Genomic DNA, 19597 nt, shown 5'->3' on the forward strand with positions numbered 1-19597 from the left:
TTTGGTTACCTATAGCTGTGTGGCCACACATACTGCACATAATAGGCTCTTGTAAAGTAATTGGCAATAGCACTTGGCAGCATACGAAGCAGCACTGTGAGTGCTAAAACAATGAAAGGAACACCGAGTCCATTCTAGCCATGGTCCCACGCAGGTCTGTTCTCTTGCGCCAGTGAGACTGTGGGGTGCCACAGCATGCTCACAGTAGGATGCATTTCATGTTCTGTTCACTGAAGAATGGACAGCCACCTCTTCATTTCACTATGAGTCGTATACGTGTGGACTCGTGTGCAAGTGTTCATGGTAGTATCTCTTTCAGGGTTTTATTTGTTCCTTTGCCTAAAAGCATTATGCCTTGAGCTGTGTGACTGGTTGTTTGATCAGGAGGCTGAAAGCTGTTCCATGGTAACACATGTTTTGGGGTGGATTATCTGAATCCTGCTGGATATTTGTACTTGTGTGTGTATGTGGATTGGAGAAATATATACAGTACATATACACAATTTTCACACAGCTACTAATACATATAAATATCAAATTCATGGTATTATTTTATAAAATATATTTTTAATATATTTATCTTACATAACAGAGATAGAAAAGGTGCATAATTTAAAACATAAATATAGTCTGTCTGGAGTCTGATGGCAGAGGACAAAAGGCTGCACACATGGCATTTTCTCAAAATAGTTTCAGTTTAAATGAATTTGGAGTACTCTCAGTTACTTCTGTACGGTGGCATAAAGCTCTTCTTTGTCTGGACCTGTCTGATCACTAGCCGGGACGTCTCTGCCTGACAAACGGACCTCTGCGTACTCCGTCTCCTGCCCTGGTGCCTGCTCCTGCCCCTCGTGGGTGTCTCTGAGAGGCACTTTGGAGAAGTCAATCTCCCCATAGTGGAGCTCCACTTGTTCTTCTGAGGGTTTGAGTCCACTAGTGGGTGCAGGCTCTTCCTTTTCGCATGTAGCTGAGGTCTAAGAGAGACCAATAATCACATTATGTAGCACCATTTAGTGACCATTTCTCATTGTAATACTGACGCTGCTCATTTGAGTTTCATTTGTATTTGTACACAAACTAAAGGACAATGACAAAAAGAAAGTCCTTTAGGGAGGCAAAGTAATGTTCTCATATCAAATTGTAACCATATTAACAACTACTTAACAACTACAACTACGACCATTGTTATTCATTTATATGGGAAATATAAACATAGCCAACTGTACCTCACTCTCAGAAGTCTGCTCTTTAGTTGATGTGGATTTGTTATGTCTGAAAACATACACAAGCACAATGTTTTATTTGATTATCATCAGTAATAATGAAGTTATCAGTTAAATTAAAAGTGCATCTTAGTCATTGTAACTGTGACCAGGGGTGGGCAGTATTTATGATGATACAATATCTAAAATATGTATTTCAAATACAAAATATTTTGTCATTTGTATTTTATTGGGCTGAAGAAAATGGCTTCATATTTTGTATCAAAATACTTTATAGGTGTAGTTTACAAATACATTTGGTAAAACCAATACTTTTGGTGATGTGATGACATCATAAAAGTACAAAACAATGAATGTAGTCTCTGACTGGTGCTGACTTAGTCATTTGCATAGACATCAGAATATTGAGTTTCAGGAAGATGATCCAGTACAGGATGAGTAACGTGTAGGTTGCTTGACTCACACACAATACACTCCCTCACACCAACATCAAATTTCTTGAGAACTTTAATCATCAGTTTCTTGAGAACTTAATCAATCGGAACGCAAGGAACTAATTATGTGATAGCCCGGCAATAATGCTCAAAAAGTTGGCTCATGTCTCGCCTGCCCTAAAGCAACATGATGAAAAGTTCATAGTTATCCCCCTTGGCTTCAATAAAACACTATTTAGCACTTACACACCCAACTAAGAGGGTTCTGATCCTTTCTGATCAAAAGCGTTACACAGTGCAATATCAAACAATCTGGTTGCATGCATTGACAATGTCAGGGACTTGTCTCCACTTTGTACCAAGTGACACGTTCAATTGTGACTTTTTGAGTGCATCTCTGATACAGTATTTAGGCTGAGAGAGATGTAACCGGCAGTTGATATGCTGACTGTCTCATAGGCAGAGAAAAGCTGTTGCTCTCAAACACTGTCAACAGTCAGTGTACTGATAAACAATACATTAAATAGATACAGTATGAAGGGTGGCAAAGTGATTTTAAGCTCCCTTTAAATAATATTTTTAGTATTTTCTAAATACAAAAATACATTATTTTGATGGCGTGGCTACTGTATGCTGTAGTTTATTTTGATACACTTAAAATCAGTGTATTTGATATTTTATTTTAAAATACATTTTGCTGTATTTTTGACCATCCTTGACAGTGACCTGAATGTGAACAGAATTCCCCAATCACAAAAACAACAATAAAGATCTGTACTATATTAATTATTGTGTCCCATAAACACACATGCAACACAATAACAATATACTTTGACAAAGGGATGTTAACATCTTACTGCATGGAGGCACTTTGAACAAGAGCAACAGAAATGTGATGGAAAAGATCTACCTCTTAGCACAAATGATCAGTACAGCCATCAGGACTACTATTGCCAGAGATCCTCCAGATACCCCGATGGTTAGGAAAAAATTCCTTTTATCCTCTAAAATGAAGAGAATTTATTGGTTCTGAGCATAGACTAATAATGGTTTGAACATACAGTTTGTTTACATTGTCCATATCAATACACGCACTGGGCATTTGAGAGTGGGCTAATGGTTGTTTTTGCTGCTTCAAACTTTGTTATATTTTCATGTAAAACACTCTCCGGTTTCCGGGATGATTCTTAATAGTTTTTTTGTTTGGTTTGTGTGTTTTTAGAATACCTGTAATCATCAGATTAACTGCAGCAGACTCCTTTCCCCCCTGTGGATGTTCTGCCCTGCAGTAGTACTGTCCTTCATCACTGGAGCTGAGATTGAAGGTGAGGGTTTGTCCAGATCCTATAGGTGTGTGCTGGCCCCTTCTAAACCAGGTGTATTTCTGCACTGGAGGGTTGGCCACACTGCTACTACAGGTCAGAGTCACACTACAGCCCTCTGCTGCTGGACCTGAAGTGCTCACAGAGGCCACCACATTCACAGGAGAGACTGGGGGAGAGATCATAAAATATATTAGAAATTAGAAACACTTGAAGGGTCTGTATGAAAGAGAGGTAACTTTTAACATTCGAGACATCTTACTGAACCATTAACCATACTGAGCCAGTGACAAAACAAATTCTTACACAAGACTCTGAGTATCTGCACAGTGCTGTTGGCTTCCACAGAGCTGCCGTTCTGTCTGGGGTAAGAAGCCGTACAGTAGATTTTTCTCCCATGGTGACTATGGGAAGCAGTGAAGGTCAAAAAAGACACAAGGGATCTGTTGCCATACTTCTCGTCCTGTATGTGAGTGTGTGTGTTCCCAGTGGGAAGAGACCAGGTGATGGTAGGAGACTGAGAGAGACAGGGAGCAGCAGCAGTGCAGGTCAGATTCACTGATGTCCCCTCTGACACCTCAGACATCTCTGATACCCGTGGACTCAATGGAGAATCTGTTGGAGAGGGGGGCTTTAAATTTAGCTTTCATTTTGGCATTAAAACTAGTCAGATTACACAACTGGCTCAACTCAAGAGGTTTCTTACATTGAACACTATTCTTATCAACAAGGAATGTTACTCTAAAGTTATGATAGTGCAGCAATAATTCAGAAAACCCAAGAGGTGAACCTCCTACCTTCAACAATCAGACGAAATGACTCCTTGAACGTATATAGTTCATTGGTCATCTCAGTTCTGAAATGGTATTTATCTGCATGGCTTTGATTCACGTTGTAGAAGATAGTTGTGCAATCTCTCTGATGTAGATTTCCAGTGATCTCTATTCTCTCAAACAACTTGGTTATGTTAGTAGTGCCATTGAAAACCACTGGGAGATTATCAAATTTTTTTCCGCCTTTAATCCACAATCCATTAATTGACTTAGAGATGTTCAGTTTGGTTTCAAAATCAGGGATATCAAATGAACAGGGAATCACCACACAGAATCCCCCTAAGGCATAGAGTCTCTCTGGCAGTGATACCGAGTATGACCGTTCCCCTGAAAAACACATTAAGTACAATCATTTTTACTATAATGTTAAGTCTCTGTTCACCTTCTTTACAAATAGTAGGCCTATATATTTAAGTGTGCTACAAAAAAGAATTTCCATGGACTTCTGTAGGTATAAGACATTCATAGCTGTACATGGCCTCTTATAGAAATTACTTAATATTTCCCCCAAAGTGATCCATGATGACCACTTGCATATTGCCATAGATTTTTAAAACAATTTAACTATTCAAAGATCAATCACAAACATTTGAGGAAAATGTAAAAAATAAACTGACCTATTGCGAAGAACAGGAGATGAAAGAAAAAGAAGGTGTTGAGGAAGATCATCACTTCGTCTTTAAATTTAGCACACTAACAGGAAACCCATGTAAAAATGTATACAGTAGTATCACAGACAAAGACAAAATGCTAAAAGTCATGAATATATTATTACTGTAAGAGCATGAAGCTTATGTACATAGTCCTTTTATTCTAACACACTAAAGTCATTTTGTTAACTATGCACAACTTGCAGAACAATGGGGCAAAAACAGACTGTTGTCTGAACATTTCAGCATCTCCTCAGACAAGCAGATTGGTTTCAACACTGATCTACCACTTCCTGCTTCAAACATGGCATGTACTCTGTACCGCACAAGATGTATACAAGTGGGGGAAAAATGGAACACAAATCCATTGTGCAGTCCCCTGAAAAAAGTACTGAATCGAAAAAAAAAAAGGGAAGCAATGTCTTCAACACTTTGGAATATTCTTAAGAATCCAAATGAAAAAGTATATAGTAGATTTCTGCTCATCATGTTTCACATCCCCTTTCTAAGTTCATTTGCCTTTATTGCATGATTAGAGTTACAGTGGCAAGAAAAAGTATGTGAACCCATGCTAAAGTTGACTAGGAAAGGAATACAAAATCATCTTTTGGAAATTGATCTTAAGAGATAGATAGATAGATAGATAGATAGATAGATAGATAGATAGATACATACATACATACATACATACATACATACATACTTACTTACTTTATTGATCCCCAAGGGGAAATTCAAGATTATGGAAAGTATCCCATGCCAATCTCGAGGTATGGTAAAGGGTATGTGATGATGTGGGGCTATTTTAATACCAAAGGCCAAGGGAACTTTATGAGGATGCATATCCTGGATCTATGAAATAACTGGCCTTTAAAAATAAAAATTTGCCTGCCTCTATGGGAATTTAACATAGGGTGTGTGTGTATACAGTGATGGCCAAAAGTATTGGCACCCATGCTAAAGTTGACTGAAAAGAGGAATATAAAATCATCTTTTGGAAATTGATCTTAATGCCTTAAGTGAAAAATGAGGAAATATCTAACCTATTTTCTTAGTGAATGTACGACGGAGTATTAGGGCCACACATGAAGGAAGACATATTTTTGCCATGACGAGATTAAACTCGCCATGTCGACATTAAACTCGACATTTCGAGAATAAAGTTGAAATGTAATGTCGACTTTAATCTCAATGTATCGACTTTAAAGTCGCCATTTCGACATTAAACTCGACATTTCGAGAATAAAGTTGAAATATCATGTCGACTTTAATCTCGACGTGTCGACATTAAACTCAACATTTTGAGAATAAAGTTAGTTTGGAGAGAGAAGGACCGCTCGGGACGATTGAAAGGGAGGACGAATTAAACATTCCAGTTTTCTTCGACTGCAACAATGATTAGACATAGGCCTATATCATGTGAACAAAACATAAAACATTAACCTCCGTTGCTCAGTCAAATACTTTCCTGTAGGTCCTTATCACGGAGTTACAGGCGATAAATGCGATGGTCAAAAGTAGCCTAAACGTCATTAGCGTTTTTTTTTTATTTATTGTAGGCCTATTATTAAAGAGTGTTTTTCATCTAAAGGTTCAACTTTATGCTTATGCACTAGACTAGGCATACTAGGCGCTCTCCCCAATCGTAGAATTTCACATTGGTTGTTTGTAATGGATGCAAAACAGCCTATTGCTGAATGTCTAGGGACGAATGAAGCTGTCCTTCTTCCCGACCACCCCATGTACTAGTAGCCTACATGCGCACATATGCACACACAGTGCATAAATAAAGTATACATGCACACATATTCCCTCACGGGATCAAAATAGTATATATGCTTAGGCTATACCTGTGTTTATAGCCTCCTATGTTTATTGCAGGTGAGACATGGAAAAGCAGTTTTAGAGAAATTAGTTAACCTATGGAGAGTGACGGCCTGGTTCATGAAGGGCAGTTTTTTGAATGTGCGGTGGCCTTACCCACGTAAAACAGAGTGAAATAGCATTTTGTATAGAAACATATCATTGGATACATGTATTATTCTAGCTATATACTAAACGGCATAGTGCATGGTATTTCCAACCGCGAGATACAGCACTTCACGATGACGGCAATGAGTAGTTAACAGACAAGACGCAATCTATCTGAAAGTCGACACGTCGAGATTAAAGTAGATATATTTCAACTTTATTCTCGAAATGTCGAGTTTAATGTCGACACGTCGAGATTAAAGTCGACATTACATTTCAACTTTATTCTCGAAATGTCGAGTTTAATGTCGACATGCTGACTTTAAAGTCAACATGTCGAGTTTAATCTCGCCATGGCAAAAATATTTTTTTTCTTCATGTGTGGCCCTAATACTCCGTCGTAGAATGAATAATGTATCAAATAAATAAATGTTCTTCCTTAAAATACAGGGGTCATAAGTATTCCCACCCCTATGTTAAATTCCCATAGAGACAGGCAGATTTTTATTTTTAAAGGCCAGTTATTTAATGGATCCAGAATACTGTGCATCCTGATAAAGTTACCTTGGCCTTTGGAATTAAAATAGCCCCACATCATCACATACCCTTCACCATACCTAGAGATTGGCATGGGTGTTATTTCAGTTAGCCTATTAGATGGTTTGATGCTCATTGAGCTCAATGCAAATCAAACCAGCTAATAGGCTAACTGAAATAACATTTATTTATTTATAAATTGGTGTCCTTAAAGGTTAGATATTTCCTCATTTTTCACTTAAGGCGTTAAGATCAATTTCCAAAAGATGATTTTTTATTCCTCTTTTTAGTCAACTTTAGCATAGGTTCACTTTTTCTTGCCCCTGTATATTTAAATTATTTTAATTTAAATAATCTGTTCCTAAAAGACAATTGAATAGACTTCATTGTGAAAGTATGACAGATTTTAAAAGATGGTTGAGCAAAGTAGCCTTCTTCTGTTGCTTGAGAGTATCAATGTGCAAAATTTGAGCTCTTACCTTCCTAGAGTCCAAAAAGAGGAAGCTGCTCCTAGCTAGGCTGGAATGTAAATGAGCTTTCTTGTTTTCACGCCTTGCACTTCTTTATATTGAAAAAAAAGAAGTTAGAAGAAATCTTCCCCTACTAGTGGTATATTCTGTTGTGCGTGTGAATGTAGAATATGACAGGGCACTAAAGCCGCCAGTGATGTGTGGCCCCAGCCCTGATCAGACATGGGAGGACAAGCAGATATGAGATTATAAAAGTGTGAGAACTTTGAGAAGTGCTGAATCTGATGGTGAGTGCGGTGGTGAACAGGAGGAGTACAGCTCTGCAGCACAACCCAAGGGTTTGGTTGAGTTAGCTGATCCCCCCCTCTACCTACATATGAGGAATGCATGTGTTGGGTAATATATACAGCATGACCAACAAAGGATTTTAACACAAATGTTTAGCAACCTTTAGTCTTTAATTTGTATATAAAATACATAATTTCTAACATATTACAGAACATTTCTCACATTCTACAGAGCAACAAATAGAAAACATTTCTGATTTCCTTATACCTACTAAATCTGAGTGTTGCCTGATATAGCACCTGTACAGCAGCAGGAGATTAATGACTAAAGAAATGAATCAATAAAAGCCCAGTTGTCTCAGTCTACCTTCCACCTATGGCATCGTTTCCCGACCTTGGGGTCAGGACCCCATGTGGGGTTGCCTGAAATCCAAATGGGGTCGGCTGAGATATTGGGTATCTTACAATTGACAGTACATTACATTAAAATGTATATACATTAAATGAAAAATATATGACATGATATCCAAGTTAAGTAACTAATCGGATCTTTCATTACAATGTAAAAATAAAAGTAGACATCCCGCATGAGATCATCATGGGCAATAATGCTTTATCAACGTTCAAATTAAAGTAGCAAAACAATCAGGCAAGTTAGTCAAACAAAAAAATTAGCTTGCAAGGACATTTGGGGAAAATGCTGCTCTCAACTGGATGTTACGGCAAAGATGAGATGCGGTCTCTCTCACAACATGTTGTGAATGATTGGGGTCGCCAACGTTTTGTGACTTTAAAATAGGGTCACCTGCCAAAAAAGGTTAGGAAACCCTGGTCTACAGTATTTGTGTACATTTTTGTTAGGGACCAAAATGACATCAATCTGTAAAGTTTTGAAGACCAGAATATGCATTTACAACTTTTTTTCTTTCGGATTTTTTGCCTTTATTGTAGGACAGTGCAAAGACAGACAGGAAGCGATTGGGAAAGATGTGGTGTGGGACTGGGAAATTACATCTACGCTATTATGGAGAGGGTGTCATCCAAAAATAGACTAGGTTGTTATACCGGAACCTGTGATCATTTCCGATACTACTCCTATCTCTCCCACCCATTTCCAGTCACTGTCCTATTTTAATTAAAAAGGCACCCCCAAAAAACAACCAACAACCCAACCAACAAACAAACAAGAAAACAGGAAATATATAAATAGAGGCACGGTTTACAATTCTTGCCAAAGGCTGTTGATACCTGAGCTCAACATTATCTGAAGCAATTGGTTGAGAGGAATGTTTGGCTTGGTCCAGGCTGTTTAAGCACAGAATGGACAGCTACTGTAGAAGTCCACGAAGAGCAGGTTGCAAATTTGTTAAAAACCTATTCCACCTAGAAGGTACCGTCACAGGTGTGATGTTGTAAAATGAATGTTGTAAAGAATATCTGAGGTCACCAAATTCAACATGGAATAGAATGTTCATAGAATGTTCAAAACTCCCCTGCTGAAGGGTTAAATCTTTGCCATTGATATTAACAAGATTTCATTTTCAGAAGGTTTTGAATGATTGCAGTTATTTCTGTACTTTGGCGTAAAGCTCTTCTTTGTCTAGACCTGTCTGATCACTAGCCGAGACGTCTCTGCCTGACAAACGGACCTCTGCGTACTCTGTCTCCTGCCCTGGTCCCTGCTCCTGCCCCTCGCGGGTGTCTCTGAGAGGCAGTTTGGAGAGGTTGATCTCCCCATAGTGGAGCTCCACTTGCTGGTCCTCTGTAGGTTTGGGTCCATAAGTATGGGCAGGCCCTTCCTCGTCACATGTAGCTGAGGTCTAAGTGCCAGAGAAGCCAATATACCATGTCATGATCATTTATCACACAAAATGATCTTCAAATTGATCTAATTATTCATTATATCATTATTCACTTGCATTCAAAATCATACATTAGATAAAACATACCTCACACTCGGAATTATGCTCATCCTCGTGATGTAGTGTAGGCTTGTTCCATCTGAAAATTACATTCAACACAACAACTGTCAATCTGAGGGGTATTTCAGACATCCAAGATAAGTGATAAAGCGAGGCTTGACCTAGAGTTGTCTGGTAATCATAGCTCAACACATATCATTAACACCAATCCAGGATGAGTATTATATATCCTATAGGAGCAATTAGTCAAGCCAAGTGTAAGTAGTTGAGAATACAACTACTTCTACTACTACAACTACTACAACTGTTTTCTTTTTTCCTCCAAAGAAACCACAATTAGAATAAAAAAAGACGCGGAAAATTAGCCTGGAAATCCAGACTCAAATCTAGAAAGATTTAGGGTCTGGCTATGAGTAATGAAAATAGCCCAACTTGAGGGGCAGCACCAAGCATGCATTTGAAAATATCACTGCATGCAATTGGATAACACTACGACCAATGTTTACTGACTGATTCCAGACTTCGACGTTGCAGCACTGTCATCATCTGTTTAGCTCCCCTCTGGTCTGCCTATATTTGATACACCGATGTGATTGGTGTAGCTAGGCTCCAAGGGCATGGATAATGAGCATCATTACTGATTGCCAGAGTGACTCACTGAGCAAATTCAAATTGTGCTCTCTCAAGAATTCTGTATTTTCCAAGGTAGCGGAAAATAGCGTCATACACACAAAGTGAACAACCGCTTTTGATATAGTAGGGTTAGTATATATTATCTTTATAACCGAATTCGTTGAAAACATCCTTGAAATCCTTTGAAAAATTGCCCTCCATTTCCAATCAACTACTACAGTAGTCTATTCATCAAACGTCTAACAGCAAAACAACAAGTATACAGTATACAAAATACATTATTTTGATGGCGTGGCTACTGTATGCTGTTGTTTATTTTGATACACTTAAAATCAGTGTATTTGATATTTTATTTTAAAATACATTTTGCTGTATTTTTGCCCATCCTTGACAGTGACCTGAATGTGAACAGAATTCCCCAATCACAAAAACATAATAAATAATAAAGATCTGTACTATATTAATTATTGTGTCCCATAAACACACATGCAACACAATAACAATATACTTTGACAAAGGGAGGTTAACATCTTACTGCATGGAGGCACTTTGAACAAGAGCAACAGAAATGTGATGGAAAAGATCTACCTCTTAGCACAAATGATCAGTACAGCCATCAGGACTACTATTGCCAGAGATCCTCCAGATACCCCGATGGTTAGGAAAAAAATCCTTTTATCCTCTAAAATGAAGAGAATTTATTGGTTCTGAGCATAGACTAATAATGGTTTGAACATACAGTTTGTTTACATTGTCCATATAGGGCAGCCGTGGCCCACTGGTTAGCACTCTGGACTTGTAACCGGAGGGTTGCCGGTTCGAGCCCCGACCAGTGGGCTGCGGCTGAAGTGCCCTTGAGCAAGGCACCTAACCCCTCACTGCTCCCCGAGCGCCGCCGATGTAGCAGGCAGCTCACTGTGCCGGGATTAGTGTGTGCTTCACTTCACTGTGTGTTCACTGTGTGCTGTTTGTGTTTCACTAATTCACCGATTGGGTTAAAATGCAGAGACCAAATTTCCCTCACGGGATCAAAAAAGTATATATACTTATACATATCAATACACGCACTGGGCATTTGAGAGTGGGCTAATGGTTGTTTTTGCTGCTTCAAACTTTGTTATATTTTCATGTAAAACACTCTCCGGTTTCCAGTATGATTCTTAATAGTTTTTTTTGTTGTTAATGTGAATTGTTTTTGTTTAGTGTGCATATGTGAATGGTAACCCACTTTAATTGGTTTGTGTGTTTTTAGAATACCTGTGACCATCAGATTAACTGCAGCAGACTCCTTTCCCCCCTGTGGATGTTCTGCCCTGCAGTAGTACTGTCCTTCATCACTGGAGCTGAGATTGAAGGTGAGGGTTTGTCCAGATCCTATAGGTGTGTGCTGGCCCCTTCTAAACCAGGTGTAGTTCTGCACTGGAGGGTTGGCCTCACTGCTGCTACAGGTCAGAGTCACACTACTGCCCTCTGCTGCTGGACCTGAAGTGCTCACAGAGGCCACCACATTCACAGGAGAGACTGGGGGAGAGATCATAAAATATATTAGAAATTAGAAACACTTGAAGGGTCTGTATGAAAGAGAGGTAACTTTTAACATCCGAACATTCGAGACATCTTACTGAACCATTAACCATACTGAGCCAGTGACAAAACAAATTCTTACACAAGACTCTGAGTATCTGCACAGTGCTGTAGGCTTCCACAGAGCTGCCGTTCTGTCTGGGGTAAGAAGCCGTACAGTAGATTTTTCTCCCATGGTGACTATGGGAAGCAGTGAAGGTCAAACAAGACACAAGGGATCTGTTGCCATCCTTCTCGTCCTGTATGTGAGTGTGTGTGTTCCCAGTGGGAAGAGACCAGGTGATGGTAGGAGACTGAGAGAGACAGGGAGCAGCAGCAGTGCAGGTCAGATTCACTGATGTCCCCTCTGACACCTCAGACATCTCTGATACCTGTGGACTCAATGGAGAATCTGTTGGGGAGGGGGGCTTTAAATTTAGATTTCATTTTGGCATTAAAACTAGTCAGATTACACAACTGGCTCAACTCAAGAGGTTTCTTACATTGAACACTATTCTTATCAACAAGGAATGTTACTCTAAAGTTATGATAGTGCAGCAATAATTCAGAAAACCCAAGAGGTGAACCTCCTACCTTCAACAATCAGACGAAATGACTCCTTGAACGTATATAGTTCATTGGTCATCTCAGTTCTGAAGTGGTATTTATCTGCATGGCTTTGAGTCACGTTGTAGAAGATAGTTGTGCAATCTCTCTGATGTAGATTTCCAGTGATCTCTATTCTCTCAAACAACTTGGTTATGTTAGTAGTGCCATTGAAAACCACTGGGAGATTATTAAAGTTTTCTCCGCCTTTAATCCACAATCCATTAATTGACTTAGAGATGTTCAGTTTGGTTTCAAAATCAGGGATATCAAATGAACAGGGAATCACCACACAGAATCCCCCTAAGGCATAGAGTCTCTCTGGCAGTGATACCGAGTATGACCGTTCCCCTGAAAAACACATCAAGTACAATCATTTTTACTATAATGTTAAGTCTCTGTTCACCTTCTTTACAAATAGTAGGCCTATATATTTAAGTGTGCTACAAAAAAGGATTGCCATGGACTTCTGTAGGTATAAGACATTCATAGCTGTACATGGCATGGTATAAATTACTTAATATTTCCCCAAAAGTGATCCATGATGACCACTTGCATACTGCCATAGATTTTTAAAACAATTTAACTATTCAAAGATCAATCACAAACATTTGAGGAAAATGTAAAAAATAAACTGACCTACTGCGAAGAACAGGAGATGAAAGAAAAAGAAGGTGTTGAGGAAGATCATCACTTCGTCTTTAAATTCAGCACACTAACAGGAAACCCATGTAAAAATGTATACAGTAGTATCACAGACAAAGACAAAATGCTAAAAGTCATGAATATATTATTACTGTAAGAGCATGAAGCTTATGTACATAGTCCTTTTATTCTAACACACTAAAGTCATTTTGTTAACTATGCACAACTTGCAGAACAATGGGGCAAAAACAGACCGTTGTCTGAACATTTCAGCATCTCCTCAGACAAGCAGATTGGTTTCAACACTGATCTACCACTTCCTGCTTCAAACATGGCATGTACTCTGTACCGCACAAGATACAAGTGGGGGGAAAATGGAACACAAATCCATTGTGCAGTCCCCTGAAAAAAGTACTGAATCGAAAAAAAAAAAGGGAAGCAATGTCTTCAACACTTTGGAATATTCTTAAGAATCCAAATGAAAAAGTATATAGTAGATTTCTGCTCATCATGTTTCACATCCCCTTTCTAAGTTCATTTGCCTTTATTGCATGATTAGAGTTACAGTGGCAAGAAAAAGTATGTGAACCCATGCTAAAGTTGACTAGGAGAGGAATACAAAATCATCTTTTGGAAATTGATCTTAAGAGATAGATAGATAGATAGATTCACTATACCTAGAGATTGGCATGGGTGTTATTTCAGTTAGCCTATTAGCTGGTTTGATGCTCATTGAGCTCAATGCAAATCAAACCAGCTAATAGGCTAACTGAAATAACATTTATTTATTTATGATACATTATTCATTCACTAAGAAAATTGGTGTCCTTAAAGGTTGGATTTTTCCTCATATTTTAATTAAGACGTTAAGATCAATTTCCAAAATATGATTTTTTATTCCTCTTTTTAGTCAACTTTAGCATAGGTTCACTTTTTCTTGCCCCTGTATATTTAAATAATTTTAATTTAAATAATCTGTTCCTAAAAGACAATTGAATAGACTTCATTGTGTAAGTACAGACAGATTTTAAAAGATGGTTGAGCAAAGTAGCCTTGTTCTGTTGCTTGAGAGTATCAATGTGCAAAATTTGAGCTCTTACCTTCCTAGAGTCCAAAAAGAGGAAGCTGCTCCTAGCTAGGCTGGAATGTAAATGAGCTTTCTTGTTTTCACGCCTTGCACTTCTTTATATTGAAAAAAAAGAAGTTAGAAGAACTCTTCCCCTACTAGTGGTATATTCTGTTGTGCGTGTGAATGTAGAATATGACAGGGCACTAAAGCCGCCAGTGATGTGTGGCCCAAGCCCTGATCAGACATGGGAGGACAAGCAGATATGAGATTATAAAAGTGTGAAAACTTTGAGAAGTGCTGAATCTGATGGTGAGTGCGGTGGTGAACAGGAGGAGTACAGCTCTGCAGCACAACCCAAGGGTTTGGTTGAGTTAGCTGATCCCCCCTCTACCTACATATGAGGAATGCATGTGTTGGGTAATATATACAGCATGACCAACAAAGGATTTTAACACAAATGTTTAGCAACCTTTAGTCTTTAATTTGTATATAAAATACATAATTTCTAACATATTACAAAACATTTCTCACATGCTACAGAGCAACAAATAGAAAAGATTTCTGATTTCCTTATACCTACTAAATCTGAGTGTTGCCTGATATAGCACCTGCACAGCAGCAGGAGATTAATGACTAAAGATATTAATCAATAAAAGCCCAGTTGTCTCAGTCTACTTTCCACCTATAGCATCGTTTCCCGACCTTGGGGTCAGGACCCCATGTGGGGTTGCCTGAAATCCAAATGGGGTCGGCTGAGATATTGGGTATCTTACAATTGACAGTACATTACATTAAAATGTATATACATTAAATGAAAAATATATGACATGATATCCAAGTTAAGTAACTAATCGGATCTTTCATTACAATGTAAAAATAAAAGTAGACATCCCGCATGAGATCATCATGGGCAATAATGCTTGATCAACGTTCAAATTAAAGTAGCAAAACAATCAGGCAAGTTAGTCAAACAAAAAAATGAGCTTGCAAGGACATTTGGGGAAAATGCTGCTCTCAACTGGATGTTACAGCAAAGATGAGATGCGGTCTCTCTCACAACATGTTGTGAATGATTGGGGTCGCCAACGTTTTGTGACTTTAAAATAGGGTCACCTGCCAAAAAAGGTTAGGAAACCCTGGTCTATTTGTGTACATTTTTGTTAGGGACCAAAATGACATCAATCTGTAAAGTTTTGAAGACCAGAATATGCATTTACAACTTTTTTTCTTTCGTATTTTTTGCCTTTATTGTAGGACAGTGCAAAGACAGACAGGAAGCGATTGGGAAAGATGTGGTGTGGGACTGGGAAATTACATCTACGCTATTATGGAGAGGGTGTCATCCAAAAATAGACTAGGTTGTTATACCGGAACCTGTGATCATTTCCGATACTACTCCTATCTCTCCCACCCATTTCCAGTCACTGTCCTATTTTAATTAAAAAGGCACCCCCAAAAAACAACCAACAACCCAACCAACAAACAAACAAGAAAACAGGAAATATATAAATAGAGGCACGGTTTACAATTCTTGTTAAAGGTTGTTGATACCTGAGCTCAACATTATCTGAAGCAATTGGTTGAGAGGAATGTTTGGCTTGGTCCAGGCTGTTTAAGCACAGAATGGACAGCTACTGTAGAAGTCCACGAAGAGCAGGTTGCAAATTTGTTTAAAACCTATTCCACCTAGAAGGTACCGTCACAGGTGTGATGTTGTAAAATGAATGTTGTAAAGAATATCTGAGGTCACCAAATTCAACATGGAATAGAATGTTCATAGAATGTTCAAAACTCCCCTGCTGAAGGGTTAAATCTTTGCCATTGATATTAACAAGATTTCATTTTCAGAAGGTTTTGAGTGATTGCAGTTATTTCTGTACTTTGGCGTAAACCTCTTCTTTGTCTAGACCTGTCTGATCACTAGCCGGGACGTCTCTGCCTGACAAACGGACCTCTGCGTACTCTGTCTCCTGCCCTGGTCCCTGCTCCTGCCCCTCGTGGGTGTCTCTGAGAGGCAGTTTGGAGAGGTTGATCTCCCCATAGTGGAGCTCCACTTGCTGGTCATCTGTAGGTTTGGGTCCATAAGTATGGGCAGGCCCTTCCTCATCACATGTAGCTGAGGTCTAAGTGCCAGAGAAGCCAATATACCATGTCATGATCATTCATCACACAAAATGATCTTCAAATTGATCTAATTATTCATTATATCATTATTCACTTGCATTCAAAATCATACATTAGATAAAACATACCTCACACTCGGAATTAAGCTCATCCTCTTGATGTAGTGTAGGCTTGTTCCATCTGAAAATTACATTCAACACAACAACTGTCAATCTGAGGGGTATTTCAGACATCCAAGATAAGTGATAAAGCGAGGCTTGACCTAGAGTTGTCTGGTAATCATAGCTCAACACATATCATTAACACCAATCCAGGATGAGTATTATATATCCTATAGGAGCAATTAGTCAAGCCAAGTGTAAGTAGTTGAGAATACAACTACTTCTACTACTACAACTACTACAACTGTTTTCTTTTTTCCTCCAAAGAAACCACAATTAGAATAAAAAAAGACGCGGAAAATTAGCCTGGAAATCCAGACTCAAATCTAGAAAGATTTAGGGTCTGGCTATGAGTAATGAAAATAGCCCAACTTGAGGGGCAGCACCAAGCATGCATTTGAAAATATCACTGCATGCAATTGGATAACACTACGACCAATGTTTACTGACTGATTCCAGACTTCGACGTTGCAGCACTGTCATCATCTGTTTAGCTCCCCTCTGGTCTGCCTATATTTGATACACCGATGTGATTGGTGTAGCTAGGCTCCAAGGGCATGGGTAATGAGCATCATTACTGATTGCCAGAGTGACTCACTGAGCAAATTCAAATTGTGCTCTCTCAAGAATTCTGTATTTTCCAAGGTAGCGGAAAATAGCGTCATACACACAAAGTGAACAACCGCTTTAGATATAGTAGGGTTAGTATATATTATCTTTATAACCGAATTCGTTGAAAACATCCTTGAAATCCTTTGAAAAATTGCCCTCCATTTCCAATCAACTACTACAGTAGTCTATTCATCAAACATCTAACAGCAAAACAACAAGTATTTGTTCACAGGTTAATTTTAAGGCTATTAAATTATTAGAAATAACTAAGCCTGGGCACAGAATAAATCCCCATGGTAGCCTAAGTGCCATCTCTTTTGTGCAACCAAGTCAAGGCTAAATGTATAGAGGATAACCAAAAATCCCTGATTAATCCCTTACAGTACCTAGGTTTTGTGAAATACCCCTATGGTCTGTAGTTTTGTTTACTACATGTAAATAACAACTGCTTGTGGTCCTGTCAACCATAGCTGAGAGCAATAGTAGAAAATTGTATGTATGTTCACCATCATTTTTTAGCATATTTGATCACACATTTTCTTCACTGACAATGATTACAACCCCAGCTATTCAATTCCACCGCAGTATATTCTCATAAAAGAGTATTTGATATTGGAATAGTATACAGACTTAAAATATTCACCTCATAACACAAATCACAACAAATAACAGGAGTACTACCAGGGATCCACCTGTTGTTGCTCCAATGATTAGGATAAAAGGTGTCTTCCCTTCCTCTGAAACACAGAGCATGTCATGTCAGTAGAAGTGCAGCATCCCAAGGGTGGTGCATGGGCATGATCATATCATTGTTCACACCTGTCAAGTTAAGGATATTAGGCCATATGTGCCATTTGGCACCCATGTGAGTCCTTCGTACAGAAATAAAAGCGACATTGTAGTCAGTTTTCATTTAATGCTACAGCCCACAATCCAGGTCATAACAACTAGAACATACTGTACATTTGGCTTATGCAGTATCCACTTAATAGGCTCTGTGCACTAGCGTAGTGACAAACCTTTGTTTTTGACAAACAAGTTTTGACAAGTCGACAAACCAGTTTCGCTGTCAACAAGCATCTGATGATGAGCATTGAGCATCTAAGAGTATTTTTTAAAATTGCTTTAAACTCTGTCATATTTTTCCTTACAAGGACTTCTTTGGGTAATACAGCTTATTATGACCGCCGCGCAGCGAAGCGGTTTAGTCAGATTTTTTCTTTTTTTTTCGCATGCCCAAATTTCCGTCAATGATTCCCGGGACACTGAAAGACCGGGGTACACGAAACTTGGTGGGCATGTAACCCCACATGGATAGCATGGAACCATCGTTTTTCGTTTTGATCTGTAGCCCCCCCGCTGGACTGGACCCCCCGAAAGGAGGGTAGGGCAGACACAGTTTTCTGTGAATATCTCGAAAACCGTAGGGTTTAGGAGGACCATTTTTTTTTTTGTATGTTGATCTCAAGGGGTCATGTCAACCCATTCCATAACCACTCATTTCATGTATAGCGCCACCTAGTTAAACACAAAAAAGTAAAAATGTTGTAATCGCAGGTATCTGTGACCTAACATAGTTAAAACTGCACGAAATTGGAAGTGTAGGATCATTATGACACCCTCTGAATGCACGCCAAGTTTCGTGGAATTCCGTTCATGGGGGGCCACATAATAAATTAATTTATGTTACTATACACCAACTGGCCTGTAGGTGGCCGGAGACAGTTTTCTGTGAATATCTCGAGAACCGTAGGGCCTAGGAGGTCCACCTTTTTTTTTTGTATGTTGGTCTTAAGGGGGCATGTCAACTCATCCCATTACCACTTATTTCATGTATAGCGCCACCTAGTTAAAAATTAAAAAGCAAAAAATTTTTCAGCACAATATCTCTGGCTGACATGGTCAAAACTGCACGAAATTGAAAGTGTAGGATCATTATGACACCCTCCGAATGCATGCCAAGTTTTGTGAACTTTCGTTCATGGGGGGCCTTACAATAAAATAATGTATGTGTACATTTAGTGACCGTACACCAACAAGGATTCCCGGGACACTGAAAGACCGGGGTACACGAAACTTGGTGGGCATGTAACCCCACATGGATAGCATGGAACCATCGTTTTTCGTTTTGATCTGTAGCCCCCCCGCTGTACTGGACCCCCCGAAAGGAGGGTAGGGCAGACACAGTTTTCTGTGAATATCTTGAGAACCGTAGGGCCTAGGATGACCAATTTTTTCCGTATGTTTGCCTCCAGGGGTCATGTTAACCCATTCCATGTGCACACATGTGCATAAACAGATACACACGCACACACATACATTCACAGTAATCATACGTATGACACATACTCACACAGTAGACATATGTACGCATGCATGCACATGCACAAACACACATACTGTACGCAGGCAAACACACAAGCACGCACACACACACACACACACACACACCCACACACATAAACGCACACATGCACACAATTCAAGAATTTCTCAGAATTATGAACAGGCAAGATGGGGGTGGGGTTGTATAAA

At 39.0% G+C, this 19597-nt stretch overlaps 2 protein-coding genes and 1 long non-coding RNA gene across 3 annotated transcripts; 1 reads left to right on the forward strand and 2 right to left on the reverse strand.

Annotated features, from left to right (window-relative positions):
- Positions 1-547: 547 nt before the first annotated feature.
- si:dkeyp-28d2.4 (sialoadhesin) lies at positions 548-7483 on the reverse strand. Its single transcript, XM_042067860.1, has 8 exons — positions 7450-7483; positions 4430-4505; positions 3777-4139; positions 3286-3594; positions 2885-3148; positions 2568-2661; positions 1227-1272; positions 548-974 (listed from the first exon to the last, which is right to left on the reverse strand). Exons 2-8 carry the CDS (start codon positions 4479-4481, stop codon positions 723-725), a joined length of 1380 nt encoding a protein of 459 aa, XP_041923794.1. The 5' UTR covers positions 4482-4505; positions 7450-7483; the 3' UTR covers positions 548-722.
- A 448-nt stretch (positions 7484-7931) lies between these two features.
- On the reverse strand, positions 7932-17863 carry LOC121688830 (sialic acid-binding Ig-like lectin 7). Its single transcript, XM_042068710.1, has 11 exons — positions 17706-17863; positions 16418-16469; positions 16118-16288; positions 14197-14278; positions 13091-13166; positions 12440-12802; positions 11949-12257; positions 11540-11803; positions 10871-10964; positions 9677-9728; positions 7932-9547 (listed from the first exon to the last, which is right to left on the reverse strand). The coding sequence occupies exons 2-11, from the start codon at positions 16438-16440 to the stop codon at positions 9293-9295; spliced, it is 1689 nt and encodes a 562-aa protein (XP_041924644.1). The 5' UTR covers positions 16441-16469; positions 17706-17863; the 3' UTR covers positions 7932-9292.
- Positions 15035-16983, forward strand: LOC121688831. Its single transcript, XR_006024703.1, has 3 exons — positions 15035-15047; positions 16558-16559; positions 16781-16983. It is a non-coding gene; the product is annotated as an uncharacterized LOC121688831 (long non-coding RNA).
- Positions 17864-19597: the final 1734 nt, after the last annotated feature.

The sequence above is a fragment of the Alosa sapidissima genome, chromosome 17, assembly GCF_018492685.1.
Source record: "Alosa sapidissima isolate fAloSap1 chromosome 17, fAloSap1.pri, whole genome shotgun sequence".
NCBI lineage: Eukaryota > Metazoa > Chordata > Actinopteri > Clupeiformes > Clupeidae > Alosa > Alosa sapidissima.

Coding starts and splice junctions, on each gene's coding strand:
- si:dkeyp-28d2.4 (XM_042067860.1), bottom strand. CDS start 4,481: ATGATCTTCCTCAACACCTTCTTTTTCTTTCATCTCCTGTTCTTCGCA. Junction 4,140..4,429: donor TCTCCTGTTCTTCGCAATAG/GTCAGTTTATTT, acceptor TGTGTTTTTCAG/GGGAACGGTCATACTCGGTA. Junction 975..1,226: donor AGCAGACTTCTGAGAGTGAG/GTACAGTTGGCT, acceptor GGTCTCTCTTAG/ACCTCAGCTACATGCGAAAA.
- LOC121688830 (XM_042068710.1), bottom strand. CDS start 16,440: ATGAGCTTAATTCCGAGTGTGAG. Junction 16,289..16,417: donor AGCTTAATTCCGAGTGTGAG/GTATGTTTTATC, acceptor TCTGGCACTTAG/ACCTCAGCTACATGTGATGA. Junction 9,729..10,870: donor CTGATCATTTGTGCTAAGAG/GTAGATCTTTTC, acceptor TGTAATTTTCAG/ATGGAACAAGCCTACACTAC.